The sequence below is a fragment of the Elaeis guineensis genome, chromosome 6, assembly GCF_000442705.2.
Source record: "Elaeis guineensis isolate ETL-2024a chromosome 6, EG11, whole genome shotgun sequence".
NCBI classification, from domain to species: domain Eukaryota; kingdom Viridiplantae; phylum Streptophyta; class Magnoliopsida; order Arecales; family Arecaceae; genus Elaeis; species Elaeis guineensis.
Genome location: NC_025998.2, coordinates 9,922,919 through 9,940,805, shown reverse-complemented (window position 1 = coordinate 9,940,805; position 17,887 = coordinate 9,922,919). Strand labels below are relative to the sequence as shown.

General features: G+C 32.2%; 1 protein-coding gene and 2 pseudogenes across 3 annotated transcripts; 2 read left to right on the top strand and 1 right to left on the bottom strand.

Annotated features, from left to right (window-relative positions):
• The first annotated feature begins 5,657 nt into the window (after positions 1 to 5,657).
• On the top strand, positions 5,658 to 10,534 carry LOC140858448 (uncharacterized; annotated as a pseudogene).
• A 2,982-nt stretch (positions 10,535 to 13,516) lies between these two features.
• Positions 13,517 to 17,627, top strand: LOC140858447 (uncharacterized). 3 transcript variants are annotated; one of them, XM_073259128.1, is made up of 6 exons: positions 13,517 to 14,036; positions 14,127 to 14,207; positions 15,943 to 15,985; positions 16,808 to 16,908; positions 17,418 to 17,491; positions 17,570 to 17,627. In XM_073259128.1, exons 1-6 carry the CDS (start codon positions 13,599 to 13,601, stop codon positions 17,574 to 17,576), a joined length of 744 nt encoding a protein of 247 aa, XP_073115229.1. In that variant the 5' UTR covers positions 13,517 to 13,598; the 3' UTR covers positions 17,577 to 17,627. The 3 variants fall into 3 exon arrangements, with proteins under 3 accessions (XP_073115229.1, XP_073115231.1, XP_073115230.1); XM_073259130.1 differs by lacking the exons at positions 15,943 to 15,985; positions 16,808 to 16,908 and having other exon boundaries at positions 13,519 to 14,036; positions 17,570 to 17,600; XM_073259129.1 differs by lacking the exons at positions 15,943 to 15,985; positions 17,570 to 17,627 and having other exon boundaries at positions 13,519 to 14,036; positions 17,418 to 17,452.
• A 158-nt stretch (positions 17,628 to 17,785) lies between these two features.
• The window catches only part of LOC140858718 (probable RNA methyltransferase At5g51130), a 5,140-nt pseudogene continuing 5,038 nt past the window's right edge, over positions 17,786 to 17,887 (bottom strand).

The following is a 17,887-nucleotide window of genomic DNA, read 5'->3' as shown; positions in this document are numbered from 1 at the left end:
TCAAGGATCGGATGGCTGGATCAGTCTCTACTCCCATATGCATGAGGTATCGTCCGCTTCAGCTCCAGACATCTCGAGCTTCAATGGGCTCTGTGGCTATGGTAGACCATCTATAGCTACGACGAGCCACGTTGACCGCTATAGTAAGCCATCTCAGTGGGTCTTAGCCATTTCTAGTTTCACAGTTTTATTTTTTAAAAAACATCTCATGGGAAAGAGAATATCTCATTCTATACAAGACAGAGTTTTCTTTGACTCACAGTTGATGTAGAATTAAAAGTTTCCTCCTCCCATAACAAAAGATATAATTGCAATCTCTTAGATTCATTAGCTTTATGTCCAGTTGAATGTTCAAAAGATTCTTCACTTTCCTCTCTCAAACATGGTAAAGAGCGGAATTGCGAGTTTAAGGTTGGTATTATGTATGATGATGATACTCAAGAATGAGATTGAATAAAGTAATGCAATGTAACACAAAAATCTTGCAGTGTTTTTATATCAGATAGACATTGTTTAAATGTTTAAAATGGCGTATTCAGCAACAAATAGCGGTAACACATGTTCACCATTTGGGAGAGGTTTTAAGATCAAGTCTTCGGAATGTTTCTCCAGGCATTTTTGAGGCCTGGGTGAGAAAATGAAAAGAATATTAAGTAACATCCAAGAGGCAATAGCTGTGTATTGGTCTGTTTTTGGATGTGAGAATCTAACAAAAATACTGGTCAGACGAATGCATGGGCGTGCCACTGATTCCCCACCGAGACAGGGATGGTAATAAAGAGCTTAAGCCACAAAGATAAGAGATAAAGACATAAAAAGTAAAAAGGATAAAAACATTATAGTTGTTGTGATATTCCAGAAAGAAAAAAAGCGTCCCCCTCTAACGTTCCAATCATCATTTGTATAACTATCTCTGATTGTTGACTGATTGTGTTCATTTAGTGCTGATATTTGTCTTCTTTGGTTAATACCACTCCAACCATCTTTTCTCTTGATGATTAGTTCTTTCAAATTTATTTCCCGTGTTAGCGTCTCCACTTCTCATGTTTTGACTTCTTTGGCATATTTCAATCACTTAAAATTTTATTAATGGTGTCTTGTATTAAGATAATAATTTTTATTTATAACTTCATAGCAAAATTAGCAAAGAACATACCCGGTCTTTATAAAGGTGCAAATGAGCCAAACAGTTCTTGAACAGCTTGACTTTGATCCAGACTTGACTGTTAGTGAGCCCGAATAGCTTGAGCAAATTTTTAACTCGAGCTTAGGTATTCAAAAGCTCACGAGCTTAGTCAATTATATATATTTTTAATAATATTATAATTTATTTATAATATATTACTAATTTAATAATTTAAATTAATAATTTAAAATATAATATAATATTTTATTCTATTTTAATCATTTTTAATTATGGTCAAGATTCTAATTTGAACTTAAATTCGAACTCAAATATGTCTAGGCTGATATTCAAGTTGAGCCAAATTTGACCTCAAATTTTTTTTTTTGATCAAGTAAAGTTTAAGCTTAAATATTAAGATCTGATCGATTTTGAGTTAAGTTTTGAATCTAAGAATTTTTAATTAAGTCAAGCTCAAATTTTTAATTATTTAATTCAGTTCGACTCGATTACATGCATAAACTTAGCACTTGGTCTTCTCAATATTTGTATATTTGGCCTATCTTTGAATTTCAATGTATTCTTCATTAATGAATACGATGTTCATTCATATATTCAACAAGTTTTTTTTTTTTTTTTTTCCCTACCAAAAAAAAAAAAGAATCAAGTCTTGAATCATTCTCCATTGCCCAGCCTATTCTCAATCAACAAGTAAGACATTTTTCAATTGTAATCATTCGGCTTACTTCAAGTAACAACCCCACATGGCTTTTGCTTGATCAGCCTACGAACTTTTGCTATCAGTTAGGATATGATGTAAATATAGGGACATGACTAATGGAGGATAATTGCATGGAAGAATATTTGATTCATGAATTTGTTTATTTCCATGTAACTTATCTTTATAGAAGTCGAAGAAAATATTATGGTGAACTATGGGCAGTACGAGAATGATGACACGTAGATCCAAAAAAAAGATGATTATAGTTTTCAACCATCACTAATGCTAGATCCAACCGAAAATTCTTCCAATTAAAAGAAAGGTACAAAATATATCGTCCAAAAAGTGTGAACGGTGAATTATGTGCCCTTGCATGTGCCCGTGTTCATAAAATTGTATTTTCCTTGCAGGCGTATTCTAGATAACACGTTATAATTATACCGTTCTCTGCGTAACCATGGTAAGACCTACCGTGCGAAAGCCTGCCTGCCATCTGTAACCGCCACCAATTTGGTCCGTATGATTGATTGATCCTCAGCGAATCAAGACGAGCTCCTTTTACGAGTGCTTTATCTGAGTAATTTTTTAAAAAAAATATTTATAAAAATAATATAACTTTTAACTTATTTATCAAATTAATATAAATCCTATAAAATTTCATTCAAAATGATATTTTACAGTGCCCACGTCACCACCCCTTTCCTACTCTTTTTTCACATGGACGACAAAAAAAAAATTATCATTTCAAATGACATGTTTGAAAACACCATTTGAAATGGTGTTTTTGAAAACGCCATTTGAAATGATAAATTTAATTATTAATTTTTTTAAAAAAATAAAAAATAGAAAAAAATAAAAATTATAATATTAAATTTTTTAAAAAATAAAATTTATAATTTTGATTCAAATAAAAATCATCATTTCAAATTAGTATCTCCATTTCAAATTATCTTTTTAAAAAAATATATGAAAAAAATTGATAAAAAATAAAAATTAACATAAAAAATAAAAATTATAATTTTAAATTAAAAAAATTAATTTTAATTCAAATAAAAATCATCATTTCAAATTACAATCCCCTTTTCAAATTAATTTTTTGAAAAAAATACCATAAAAGAAGAAAAAAATGAGAAAAAAATAAAAATTATAATTTTAAATTTAAAAAAATAAAAATTTTAATTTTAATTCAAATAAAAAATATCATTTCAAATTACTTTCTTTATTTCAAATTAATTTTTTTAAAAAAATATCCCAAAAAAATATCTTAAAAAATTTAAAAATAAAAAATACCATTAAAAAAATAAGAAAAAAATAAAAATTATAATTTTGAATTTAAAAAAATAAAAATTTTAATTTTAATTTAAATAAAAAATATCATTTCAAATTACTTTTCATATTTCAAATTATTTTTTAAAAAAATATCTTAAAAAATTAAAAAATAAAAAATACCATAAAAATAAAAAATCAGAAAAAAACAAAAATTATAATTTTAAATTTAAAAAAATAAATATTTTAATTTTAAATCAAATAAAAAATATCATTTCAAATTACTTTCTCATTTAAAATTAAATTTTTTAAAAATATTCCAAACAAAAGAAAAAAATACCTAAAAAATGAAGTGCTTTTGGATGGAAAAAAAGGGGTAAAAATGAAAAAAAATTGAAATTATAATTTTAAATTATAAAAAAATAAAAATTTGAATTTGAATTCAAAAAGAAATTAAAAAAATAAAAAATACCATAAAAAATAAAATATAGAAAAAATAGAAAAAAAATAAAATTTATAATTTTAAATTTAAAAAAATAAAAATTATAACTTTAATTCAAATAAAAATTATGATTTTAAATTACTATCCCCATTTTAAATTAATTTTTATTAAAAAATAGCATAAAAATAATTAAAAAAATAAAAATTAATATATAATATATAATATAATATATCATAATAATAATAATATAATATATAATAATATTTATATTAGTTATTACAATATAATATACTATATTATATTTTAATATAGTATATTAAAATATAATATAATTACTATACTATATTTTAATGTAATATATTATAAATATAATATTATATTATATTATAATATTATAAAAAATATTATAAGATACTAAAATATAATAATATTATAATATATATTTTATTATAAAATATAAGATATTAATATAATATATTATATTATTACAGTAATATATAACAATATAATTATATCATAATATAACATTTTCTTTGGCATTTTTATTTCAATTTTTTATTTTTTTCTTTTTTATGGTATTTTTATTTTTTAGTTATTTTTATGTGATTTTTTAATAAAAATTAATTTAAAATAGGGATAGTAATTTGAAATGATAATTTTTATTTGAATTAAAGTTAAAATTTTTATTTTTTTTATTTATAATTATAATTATTATTTTTTTGCCATTTTTCTCTATTTTTTACTTTTTTTTATGGTATTTTTTATTTTTTTTTATTTTTTTGAATTCAAATTCAAATTTTTATTTTTTTATAATTTAAAATTTTAATTTTAATTTTTTCTCATTTTTACCCTTTTTATCTGTTTTTATGACATTTTTAGGTATTTTTTTTCTTTGTTTGGAATATTTTTTAAAAAAACTTAATTTTAAATGGGGAATGTAATTTGAAATGATGTTTTTTATTTGAATTAAAAATAAAATTTTTAATTTTTTAAATTTAAAATTTAAAATTAAAATTTTTATTTTTTTCCCATTTTTTCTTTTTTATGGTATTTTTTCTTTTTTTAATTTTTTAAGATATTTTTTTTGAGATATTTTTTTAAAAGAATTAATTTGAAATAGAGAAAGTAATTTGAAATGATATTTTTTATTTGAATTAAAATTAAAATTAAATTTTTTTTAAAATTTAAAATTATAATTTTTATTTTTTTTCTTATTTTTTTCTTCTTTTATGGTATTTTTTTTATTTTTTAAGATTTTTTTGAGATATTTTTTTAAAAAAATTAATTTGAAAAGGGATTGTAATTTTGAAATGATAATTTTTATTTGAATTAAAATTAAAATTAAAATTTTTATTTTATTAAAATTTAAAATTATAATTTTTATTTTTTTAAATTTTTTCTCTTTTTTATGATATTTTTTATTTTTTTTACATCAATTTTTTTCAAATATTTTTTTAAAAAGATAATTTGAAATAAGGATATTTGAAATGATGATTTTTATTTGAATCAAAATTATAATTTTTATTTTTAAAAATTTAAAATTATATTTGTTATTTTTTTATTTTTTTTATTTTATTTGAAAATTAATAATTAAACTCGCCGTTTGAAATGGTATTTTCAAAAATACCATTTGAAATGACGAGTTTATTTTTTTTTTTTATCGTCTACGTGAAAAAAGATGAAAAATAGATGATGATGTGGACATTATAAAATATCATTTTGAGTAATATTTTGTAGAATTTATATTAATTTAATAAATAAATTAAAAATTATATTATTTTTATAAATAATTTTTTTAAAAAAAATTATTTAGGTAGAGGACTCCTCCTTTTTCTCGCCAGGAATTCCACCTTGGTGGGTTCTCTGAATCACGTCGATCACATCGTCTCATGTCAGGGCAAATCCGTAATTTCAAATTTCGTTCCCCCCTTCGGACACGGACTCCGTCGGTCCGTAAGCCCGATTCGCGCGTGACTCCAAAAGCAGCCGATGGATGCGTTTGCAAGATACACGGGCGGCAGATCTGACATCCGCATAGAGAACACTCATAGACACAACCGTACCTGAACTCCTTTGAGTCAGTATATCCGAACCGTATCCAATCGCATGGTGAAGGATCACCACCCAGCATCCAAGTTCGTGCAGCGCGGAATCCCAGATCTCCCCGCCTGTTGGCTCGGGTTAGGTCCCCCGCAGCCCCAACCCCGAGCTCGTGCCGCCGCTCTCCAAGCTCCGAATTTTGTGGATTAGAGATCGCTTATCGGGCAGTCTCGGCCGTCGGATCGGGAGAGGGGTGGTGGTAAGGATGTCTTCGTCGGCGGCGGTCAAGGGGACCGGTACCGGCGGCAGTGGCAGCAGCGGGAAGGGGAAGGGGGTGTCCTCGCCGGAGGGTTCGAAGAAGGTGGATGGATCAGGGAAGGTGGTTCTGGTCTCGAAGAAGAAATCCGTGACCGTGGCCTCCAAATCGGAGGTATTCCTCTAATCCTCGTGTTTTTTTTTTTGGTGGGAAAGTTTCAATCTTGCCTGGGAATTCCTGTGGTCTATCGGTTGTGGTACGTGGATTTGTTGCTGGGCGGTCTCACGATAAATTTTTGGTTGGACTATAGAGAGATGCAGACCAGGATTCATGCTGTTTGATCAAATCTTAATATAAATATATAATTGTTGCTTTGGTTTTCCTTTTTTATTTGATTTGTGGTTTTAGCAAGCAAATTTTAATTTTGTGATGTGCTTCTCATGTCCTGAATTATCCGGTTGAGAATTTGGCAGGGAAATTCCTTATTTTTGGTGGTTTCCAGTAATTTGTGGTGCTTTCACTTCTGTTCTTTATTCTGTCTTGTTTTGATTTCAGATCCACCAATTTGACGTTTTTTTTTTCCTTTTTTTATAAAAAAAGCTGTACATTTTTTTTCTTCTATTTCCTTTTGTTTTACTCTAAAATAAATTAGTCCTTGTAATTGGATCACTTTTATGTTAGACATCTTGATGAAGGTTTTGGAATGCAACCATCTGCTTTTAGTTTGGCTCATGATTTTGATTTTGGGTCTTAGAGCAACAGTTGACTAGTTAATTTCTTTTAATCCCTTAAATTCCAACTTGAGTGCTCATTTACTTCATTTTTCTCTCTGTGTGTCTTTCTTCTGTTTGATTTATGAAAATTTTGATTCTGTAACGAAGGTGAAAGGGAAATCATCGTCAACTGCTGCCAAAAGTGTTGCCAAAACAACAACTGCCAGAGTGAAGGCCGAGAAGAAGGTCTATTCTTTGCCTGGTCAGAAGCATGACCCTCCCGAAGAGGTTGTAGACTTGCACAATCACTTCTTTTTTTTTTTTCTTACTTATCGTAAGGTGATAAATTCCTTGGAGAAAATTCTTATGCTATGGTTGTGGGACACTTGGCAGAGAGAACCCTTGCGGATATTCTATGAATCCTTATCAAAACAGATTCCATCCAGTGAAATGGCAGAGTTCTGGTAAGACTACTATTCTCATGTAGGTTTCACGCCCTCCCTTCCCAGCATGCCAAAATGAAAATAAATTTAGCTTCTATGTTGTAAATATTACTTGCTTTCTTTGGTTGTAGTTTGTGGTTGGATTCTTACTGTTCGGGTGAATGTTTTATTATATTTCTCATAGTTTCAATTAAAAATAAAACTCATACATTTATGTTTTATCATATATGAATATATCTGCATTGTAGATCACCCAAGAGAAGTGGCTAAAAGTAGGGCATTATGGTTGTATCATTACTATCCTGGAACTAGTGTTTGATGACCATATGCTGTTTTGTGGAACTTAGAGAGCATGCTTTATTGACACCTCATTTCAAGCTTGTTATAGATGTCAGTTCAATGAACTTCCCTTTTTTCTTGTACTTTTAATTTCCTGATGTTTGACTCAAAAGGTTGCTGCCTTGCTAAACATAGAATCGTTGCAGTTTTATGCATAATAGCATGTTGAGCTAGCTATTTCCAATTTCAGGTTCTTAATTTATAACTTCTGCATTTGTCAGTTAAGTTTTGATGAATTTGTTTCTTTTCATAAAACCGTGATTATTTCAGTCAATTGCAATCATGGTATTTCGTACTGGCCCAAACCGGCCAGTGCACTCCCTACCGAACCGTACCGATGGGAAGCTGATCCGGTTCCAGTCGAATTTTCGAAAAATAGGCTAAATCGGACCGAACCAATCAGTTTGGTATGGTATAGGCCTGAACTGCCCGATATCGGGTGGTTTGTTCTGATTCGGGGCCGGTTTGGTCCAATTTTCTTTTTTTCTTCTTAGTGCTGGTGGATGGGATTTTTTTTAATTTTTTTTATTATCGATACGGTACGGTACAATCCGATATGGTACAATACCAGCCGGCAACTGGTATGGATTCCGCTATCAAGTCTGCGAACCTTGATCGCAATGATGTAAGAAAGTTATGTAATAAGCTTAGTACATATTCTTTACATTCAGTTGGGGCATATGAAAAGATAGAAGGGATTTATTCTGGCAAGACATACTAATAGCATTGATTTCTTTAAGGCTGTAATTTCCATACAATTAGAAATACTAGATTGCACTGCCTACTTACCTTGTGAGCCAAAACAAAATGAGAAAAGAAAAAAAAAAGAAAATCAAACTATGGAAATATTTTGCTTGATTTTCAGAAAGCTTTGGTTTCTGCATTATCACTGGGTCTGACTCCCCAGTGATATAAAAAGTTGCATTGCAAAGGCAAGATTTGGAGCGAAAGCCCTCAATTCGCATATTGCTTTATGTTTTTTATCATCTTTTGCAACTACTGCGCATAATTGAAGGCAAAGTTGACTGACCAAAACATATTTGCCAAAGGGATTTTTGATTATTTTTAATTGAACAAAAGCACAAGCCACAACCAGCGCTAGTTTGTTATCTTATGCATGTAGAATCTTAAACTCAACTAGAAGAATTGTTCTAATTGTTCTCCTTATTAAAGAGGAAGACTTAGTCTTGGGAAAGGGCACCAACAATTATTATATTATAAGGCATTTCAATGTCTATTCAAAAAATTTCTTCCTCATTCCTCCCTTCTTGTTGTCATGCTTGTTTATCTTTTCCCAGGCTCTAGAATATTTTTCCTTCAACATGTTCATTGTTCAGATAAAACAGATCTTATTTCCTTTTTTGGATTTGGATTGTTTCAATTATTTATGCTTTAGTAGTTCCTCTGGTGCTTTGTCCAAAACTTGTGCAGTTTTGGCACTAACTTTATTTTATTCATATGTCAACATTATTGTTTTTTGTTCCACCATATTTTCATATGAGCCTTCTCCACAACTAACAAAAAGCAGATATCATATGGAGTCTGAATTTTCAAGAGAGAGAGGCATTCAGTTTCACTTTTATATGACTACTTATTCTTTAATCCCAAAGCTTTCTACCATTGATCTCTAAAAGGACTAAATAATGAATCCTCATTTCAGGCTGCCAAGAAAGTGTTTGATCCTCATTACGTAAGAGAAGTGACCTTTTTTTCCCCAATCTTCTTCTCTCCAATTTATAGATATATACCTTAGAATATGAATTACACCCTTTGGATCCTTAGTCATCTTCTTCATCATTCTTTGCTATGTCCATTCCACTAAAAGAGTAATCATTCCTTCCAATATCTTCATGACCAATTTCTTAGCTTTTGTACTAGTGCCAGTCCTTTAGTGTCCAGGTCTGGAATTTAAACTAGGAATAATTAATAGATCTCTCTCCCATGAAATCCCTGAATTAAACTACAATAAGGGCATGGTTTTTATAAGCTATCTTATCTAGACTTATGTAGACTTTGATGTTTAGAGGCAGAGCAGTATCCACAAGGCAGATATTGGTATCTCACGAGGAAAAGAAGGTCACATTCCATATAAGCCAAACTCCACATTGACTCACAATCGATGTGGGACTAATGATGCCGTCCCTCCATAACATAATCCCTCAGTCAAGGGGGAGTCTATGATGGGCAAAACGTGTATCATAGTTTGATTTTCATAGATGGCGTCAATATTGCGAGCAAGGGCTTATGACTCGAATGGATCAGTCTCCGCTCCCGTGCACATAAGTTATTATCCACTTCAACCTTTAGCCATTATGGCACGGGGCCTCACGATTTTGCCCTTTAAAAGGCACCTCATGGGAGAAAGAATGTCTCATTTCATATAAGCCAGACTTCTCCTTGACTCACAACCGATATGGGACTAATAATGTTATCCCTCCACAATAGGTATCATAGGGAGTTAGGGACTTTATATTTATGTGCATGCCTCACAAATTGCACTCCTGCCAACTAGGTAGGAAACTTGGACATTCTCTACCACAAACCTAAGAAATTTTCTCCCCCTATATATACAGAAATCGAAACTTATTTGGAATGCTTTCTTCCTACCTCTTTAGTATCTCACAGATTTTGCCCTTCCAACATACAGGATGATGGAACATGGTTTACTATCCCTGAACGTGCAAAGAAAGCATACGAGAGAAAGCAGAGGAGGCAGCAGCAACTGCGTATGGGCACTCCTATCAAATCCACAAAGCAGGAGAAACCGGAGAGCTCAAAGAAACCACAGGTATGGAAGAATGGAGTTGTCAAGATAAAGAAAAGAGTCGATTTCAGTGACAATGATGATGACTTTATTGTGAAATACAAGAAATCAAAGGGATGATGTAAGCTTAATTTAATTGTTAAGCCAGCAGATGAGTGTAGAATATTCCATATTGTCAAGAGATTGACATCCGAAGAGGCTGCTATGTTCTAACTTCTAGTTTCCAAAGAAGTGACCAACGTCACCATTAAGAAGATGCAAGAAGCATCGAGATTGAGCTCCTCATGTTTACCCCTATGTAGTTTGGTGGATATGCGGGCATTCTTTATATCCTTTATTTTTAGTACACAATAAGATGAAATTGTAGTTCTTGCTGGTCAAACACATTTTTTCTTATGGTTCATTGTGTATGAGGTTTCACATTCAATATGTTGTTTTTGCTGGGTTTCGAAAGAAGAGGCATCCTTGCAGGCTGCAGCATTACCAAGTTTTAGGTCTGAATTTGATCCATTAGTAATTTTTAGGTCTGAATTGATCCATCAATAAGTTATAAATGCATGAAAGGGAAGCACAACTTCACCAGTTTTTTGTACAACCAAGTTATTGAGAAACAAAATGCAATACAAAGCAATTGGTTCAATAGCATTAGAATCTGCCTGTAAAATCATTCCTTGCAAATTATCTGATCAATAATAGAGCCAAAATTTCATAACGAAATTAGGTAAGTAAACTCCTGATTTTGATTTTTTTTTTTTAATTTAACTAAATTTCGTGAACTTTTGAAGACATTCTTAATCAGACAGATCAAAGATGAAGGTACACAAATAAGGCAGCATTAGGAGAAAAAAAAAGGGAAGAGTCGAATGTACATTTGCAACTGGAGCTTGCAACATTCACAAATGGCCCTTGCTTGGGCTGAAACATTAAGTGCAAAATATGTCTAGGAGACCAGCTGTTGTGACCTCAGAGATGACTCCAGTGAGCAAAGCGGTCAATACGACATATTGCACACCTTCTAAGCTAGATTTGATTGTCCGCATGCTGACACTTATTAGTTTCAGTGGCAGCACTAGCAGCAGATGTTCTCGAACTTCTGAGTGTTTCTGGAGAAAACCTACCTTCTGTACGAGGATTTTGAACTATGACCAGCAGAGGATCTATAATTTTTCCATAGTGGGAAGAAGGATGAGAAGTTGGCTAATCACTAATATATTAGAGGAAGTTAGTGGTTCGTCTAATCGACTTTTAACATTACTTACCACCCAATGCCGTTCATGAGAAACCAGATTACCAAACTCAGCAGCATCCATCCTCCCACATTTTAACAAGAATATGAACCAAGAGGCCCAATATGTCCTGGCATACACCATATAAGTAAAGGCAGACATAACATTAAGAACACAAAACATAATAACAATTGATACTTCCAATTTACATTACTCAAATCCAAAACAGTTTTACAGCCTTCATGCATCAGCAGAGAGGTATGTATTAACTGTGGAAACACAAATTCTTATTTGCCTGTTTCACCATGCATATTATCAGCAAATACATTGACTAGATTTGATAAGTAATCCATTAATGAAGAGATGAAGATCATCACTTGTAAGCCTTGCATTTCAACTTAATTAGTTTGCACAAAATCGAGATGCATCCTAAAAGTGAAGAAGCAAAAGGTGAAGCAAAAAACAAACATGTTCAAGATTTAATCATAAATACACCGGTCAATGGTAAATTCTACTTCACATGCTATGATGTTTCTATGAATCATTGACTAAGTCCAATATCCTTTTTTTTGGATGGAAATTGACTAAGTCTAATATCATCTAATATTCTTATAAATAGTTATCTAATTTAGCAAACCCCCTATAATTTGTTACCATTTTGGCAATGACCTTAACGTAGAAGATGTTTAAGTAGACAAGATAGCAAAAAATTTACTAACAAAACAAAACTAAGTTGCTCGTAATTTTCATTACGCCAATTTGCAAGTTTCCTTGGTTTTATTCTTGAACCAGTTTGGTCCACTTTAATAACCTATCCGATCACACATGTTTGTGCCAATCAAGCTTCCTACATTTAATAAAGAAGCTAGCAGGGTTGGTTCAAACCCACAGAGAAGATAATGCAACTAAAACACCTAGCTGATTACCAAAAACTAAAACACGTTGTTAGAGCTGCAAATCCTTTGTTAGCAATAATAACTATTGGTTTATATTATCATGTGAGTTTTAAAGCTAGTGGAAGTTAGAAGATTCATCCTTCCTGTTTATGAGAGATCGCTTAAAAGACCTAACGCATCATTCAACACGTTTTTGCATGTAATAATCAAGTATGACTTTCTTTACCAAAAAAAAAAAACAAAAATCAAGTACAAGACTTTGTGGTCTCATTGGTCTTCCTAAATATAAGAAAAGAATTATCTTATTCCCTAGTACAAAGATTAGTAGTATTGACCTATTGTTCATACTGCCAAAATTTTCACAAGGGTGATGACAGAAAACAAAAGAGGAACAGGAAAATAGGATTCCAATTTGATAATAGATGCCAACAAGGACTATTAACTCCTATTTAACATCATAATTGGATGGAACAGTTGCTTGGGTTAATTGTTGGATAGGACTTTAAGAATTACTAATGTGATTTAAAAGATTAAATAAAATTAACAAAATTTTATCATAGAAAAATTATAATAACTTATAAAATATCAAAATATAAAATGATCAAATCCGAAAATGTATTAGATATTGTCTTAAAATATATTTTCATCATTCGTGTAGAAAAATCTAAAAAAATCATCCCAAGATACTTTCGGAATCCTCTGCCTGCAAGCACGATCATGGAGGAGATTGATGAAAATTTTTTCAGTATCTAAAAAAATAATTACAAAAAAAAAGATTTGAAAAAAAAATCAGAAAGAAGAGAGGAAGAGATTTGGATGGGATGTGAAAAATTAGTTCTCAAAATGATTGTTTTATGGTCATCCAAGTACGAGCATTTGTGACTATTTAAATTTTTATTGATACATCAAAATTTTAATAAGAAGTTCATAAAGAAACTCAATAGTGAGAAAAAAATGAAAATAAATGCGTATGATTGTTTGGATTTTACTGATTCATTAAAGTCTATAATTAAGAATTCAAAAATCAAAAATTAAAAATTATAATAAAAAAATAAAATATTTAAATAATAAAATTAAAAAATAAGTTTAAAATATTTATCGAAAAATCTTGAATTTCTCTCCTCGGATCTCCTCCAATATTGATTAGGTAAGAGAGTTGGCATTTGGGACCATCTTCATCGCCAAAATATTAATATAGTTTCTTGATTAAAATATAAAATAATAATATTGCAATCCGTTTTTTTTTTTTTTCTTAGATGGAAACGGGTTTATGTTCTAAGTCCGGATCCGAAACGGGAGAACACGGAACCCCAGCTAAACCCTCGCTCTTTCTTCTCTTCTATGGAGCCTGAGAACAAGAAGAGAGATCATGGCGTGCCGGCGATGCCTCGCTTCCCTCACACGCCATTTCCGATCTCGGTTCCTCTCGAACGCCGCCTTGGAGAACCCCCAAACCCTAATCTTTCGAGCTCTAGGTCCCCGGACCCTCCGAGGTCCTCTCTTGAACTCCTTCGATTCTCCCGCCGGATTCGGAGGCATCGATTCCCTTCAATTCAATATCACGCGCCACTTGTCTTCTCGGCCGGCGAATCCGTCCGATGAGGAGGAGGAAGACGAGGAAGAAGGGGGTGAGAGCTGCGAGGAAGAGGGTGGCGAGGCTCAGGCTTCGAGATGCGTGGTTCAGCGAGGTAAATCGGAGGAAGAGAAGATAAAAGAAGCGTCTGAGATCGGGTACAAGGTGACTGGGCCGTTGGATCCGTCGGAAAACCCATTCAAACCATATGAACCGGTTTTTGCTGTTGTTCAGGTGGGAATGGTGAAAAAGAAATCCTTCTTTCCTATCGTTTTTGCAATTGGTTCAAAGTTTTTGATTATTTAGTTTGTTTATTTGGTTCAGATTGGTTCTCATCAGTTCAAAGTCAGCAATGGGGATTCCATTTTCACTGAAAGATTGAAATTTTGCGAGGTTAATGACAAGGTAGGATGTTTTAGTTCATGGATTGCTCTTTTTCTTTCCCCTTATCTGTTGATTATTTCTGTTTTCTGTTTGATATGTTGTTTGCTCGACTCAATGGATAATATTTTGGATGGCAGATTCTGATAATTTGGTAGTAATAGTGTGCTGGTTTGAGAAAAGGCGGTGAGTGCTATAATGACGCACACCTGATTGTCCTTCTGTGCAGTCTCTGTCTTGGAAACTGCAATGTATAAATATGCTTTCAAACTTTTCCAAAGTTGATTCTTAGGCAGATTGCAAATCCTCAATAGTTTGACTAGTTGATATAAAACCAATGGTGTATGCAGAACCATCTCTATAACCAAGGGATTAGGCAAAATTTATGACAATTTCATCTGTAAAGATATTATCCAGTAGATGATAATATATCATCCGATGGGATCGTATTTGGATTATGAACTAATCTAAATTACCCTGGTACTGTCAAGTTAAGATATGAAAGCATAAGAATGCAGTTGGCTCTACACAGACAAACTCAAGCTACCATTACAACCCATGTTTCATACTCCCAGTTGTTGACTGTATGAGTTTTGTGCTGTCATTTCTTCATAATTAAGATCAGATCCTTAATTACTGAATGCTTCATGGTTTTATCGTGCATTTTGGTGCCACCGGCATTCAGACATTGGTTGTACTTTCAATCTTTTTACATGCCCTATTTGGATTTTCTTTACACATCATGGAATTCTTTTGTTGTTATCATGACCAAACCCACATTGAGTAGTTCTTTGTTTTGTATTCCTTCATCAATATTGCTTATTTCAGTCGATTCACTGCTTTATGTGCCATTCTTTCTTTGATTTACTTTCAGTGTTTCTTTTCATTATGTAATAGTTTCTGTTTCAGTCATTTTTTTCATGCCGTTCCATGCTTGTGCCCATATCTAATTCCACATTCCAATGAATAGAGCAACAATCCTAATAATTCTTCCATCAGTTTCTTTTTCTTTTTTGAAATTTATATTCAGTATCATCAACTGAATGGTTAATTTACACTGTAGAAGTTCATCTACATCTAGTTTGGATTATTTTGGAAGTAGTTTGGTGCATATTTGCATATAATTTATATATAACCAGACCAAGATGTTAAGTTGTTTGCTTAATAATATGCGTTGGCCTTGTATTCCTCACCTAAGATGGAAGCATGCGCAGGCCCTATGATATTTATGATGTTGCATATGATGTAATGAAATCTCTTTCTGATTTCAAGCATGTGCAGACAACCCAAAGTTCTTTCTTTAATCAAAATTTTGGTTTAAGGGCTATGGTCATTTTGGTTAAATCAATGATGTGGATTAGGTCTTGGATTCGTAAGGTTTAAATTGTCATGGCCTATATAGGAATTAGGCCTTCCTAAGAAGCTATAGATCCATCAGGAAAGTTAACAAGATTTCTTTTATCCTTCTCTTTATTCTTCCATTTTCATTCCCACTCCTCTTCTTCCAGAGTTGAGGAGTCACCATGGATGGTTCATTTTTGTCTTGTACTGGTCCCTGCATTAAATCTAAATTTATCTTTATAATTAATAAGGGGAAATGAGTTTAAAATCTATTTTACATGGCAACATATTGTCAAACCAATCCTTCAGATCTTTTCTACATTTTGTTTGCTTTGTAGAAGGGCTTCTTACTGATACATAGAAATAGCTTCCTTGCATTGAACCTCCCTTCTCTGTGCTTATCAATGATTCACTGCAGGTGTTTGGCATGTGGATTAGTTACCTAGCACTGATGGATATGCGTAAGTTGTTCATTTTGACTATTAGGGAACTCTTATTTGATGTTGGGTTGTTCATATTGGGGACTTTGGGAAGAACTTTGCAACTTAATTTCTTTGGTGGTATGGCAGTGCAAACTGCAAACCTAAAATTGAAGCATCATGACTAATAGCCTTTCATTCATAGTGTGACCAAGGAAGCTAAATTTTTCATTTTGGCATGGATCAGAAGTGGAGCAATAACGACTCTCTTTTATGAGCCTTTACTCTTTAAGTGTCCTTGCTGTATGTGGGAGGTTGTGAGTTCAAGTCTCTTGGAGGGTGCAAGAATGGAGGTGGCTGGCATGGTATGCATGAAGGTTGTGGAGCTGATGGAAGCACAGATTTGTGGAGTGCTTGTGGTGTTGTGCTTGTTGGCCTGTTGAAATCTTGAGGATGGCCACTCCATGTTGAACTGCATGAAAGAAGATTCTTTGAGGATATGGACCTTATGTCATTTAGTGAGTGATCATGGGTTCTTTAATTCTCTATTCTACTTCCAGGCTGATTGGTGCACTATTTACAACAAAGTGGAGCCTAATTTCATGCGATCTCTGGACTTATTGTTCATTTCTTTCTTTTTGATATTGACATTGTTCTTTTTATTTGTCTCCTAAAGCTTCTCTTTCATGGTTCTGATGCATTGAACTCTTCTCTTTCATGGTTTCTGATGCACCGAACTCTTTCTTGACTATCTAGTTGTCAGAATGCATACATCTTAGGCCAATCATGGGCTTTATTTTGCCAATCTGATGTCAGAACCATGATTTTATTATTGCCTATTGAGTCAAGTTGGTTTGTCTGCAGTTAATTTTGAACAGGGTTCTGATGCTGGGATCAAAACTCAGACAATCATCGGTAGGCCAGTATTACCTGATGCAGCTGTGCATGCTGTTGTTGAAGAGCATGTAAGAGAAGTCTATTTTATTTTTTGTGTTCTCTCTTCCTTTTGCTAATGAAGATGCTTTTTTTTTTTCCAGGTAGTTGTTTTTGGTATGAACAGTGATCAATATTTGTAACAATTCAAGTGATCCTTAAGCTATTTTATTAATTTGAGAGTGTTAAAACATGCAAATGATCAGCTGTCCTCAATTTTCTTTTAGTAGTATTTCTTTGTAGTTTTTGTTGCATCAACTGCTTGATTTCAAGAAAACAAGTTTAAGTTTTGACAAACTGATATGGCTTGGAATGACCAAAAATCTATACAAAATGATATATTAACGAAAAATCAAATCTTATTACTTGGATGATTCCATTATATATGTGCATTATTGGACTCTTATGTACTACAAGATTTTCAGAATGTATGGAAGCACTTAATGGTTTCTTGTCTACTCTGCTGTTCTGTAAAACATTTTTTTTGGTAAGATCTGTAAAACATTTTCCCTATAACAACAAGTATAATATTCCTTTTCAGGCTTTAGATGCAAAAGTGATCATATTCAAGAAAAAAGGAGAAAGAACTATCGTCGAACCAAAGGCCATCGCCAGGTAATCAAATATTTTCAGTAGGGAAATTAAATTATTGGCCTTCAAGAACTGGTTTTATCCATGTCCATTATGTTTCAGGAGCTGACTAAGTTAAGAATCACTGACATCCAAGGAATAGAAATCAGCAAATGTCGCAAACCAATGCTTAGCGTGGATGTCATTGATCAGCAAATGGCAATACGCAGCACTTGGTTAGGTCCCAATGCTTACCCGACAATCTAGAAGCACATCTCGCTGTCATTTCAAGTGCTGCAGTGAGCTTTTTGGAAAATGAATAATGACTTGCACATCCATTCATGCATCTGAGTCAAAATCTTTTGCATATCCTTGGAAGAAGATATTTTTGTTCAAGTAACCAAAAATTTGTATTCCTGAAATGCCGATTTGGAAACTGAA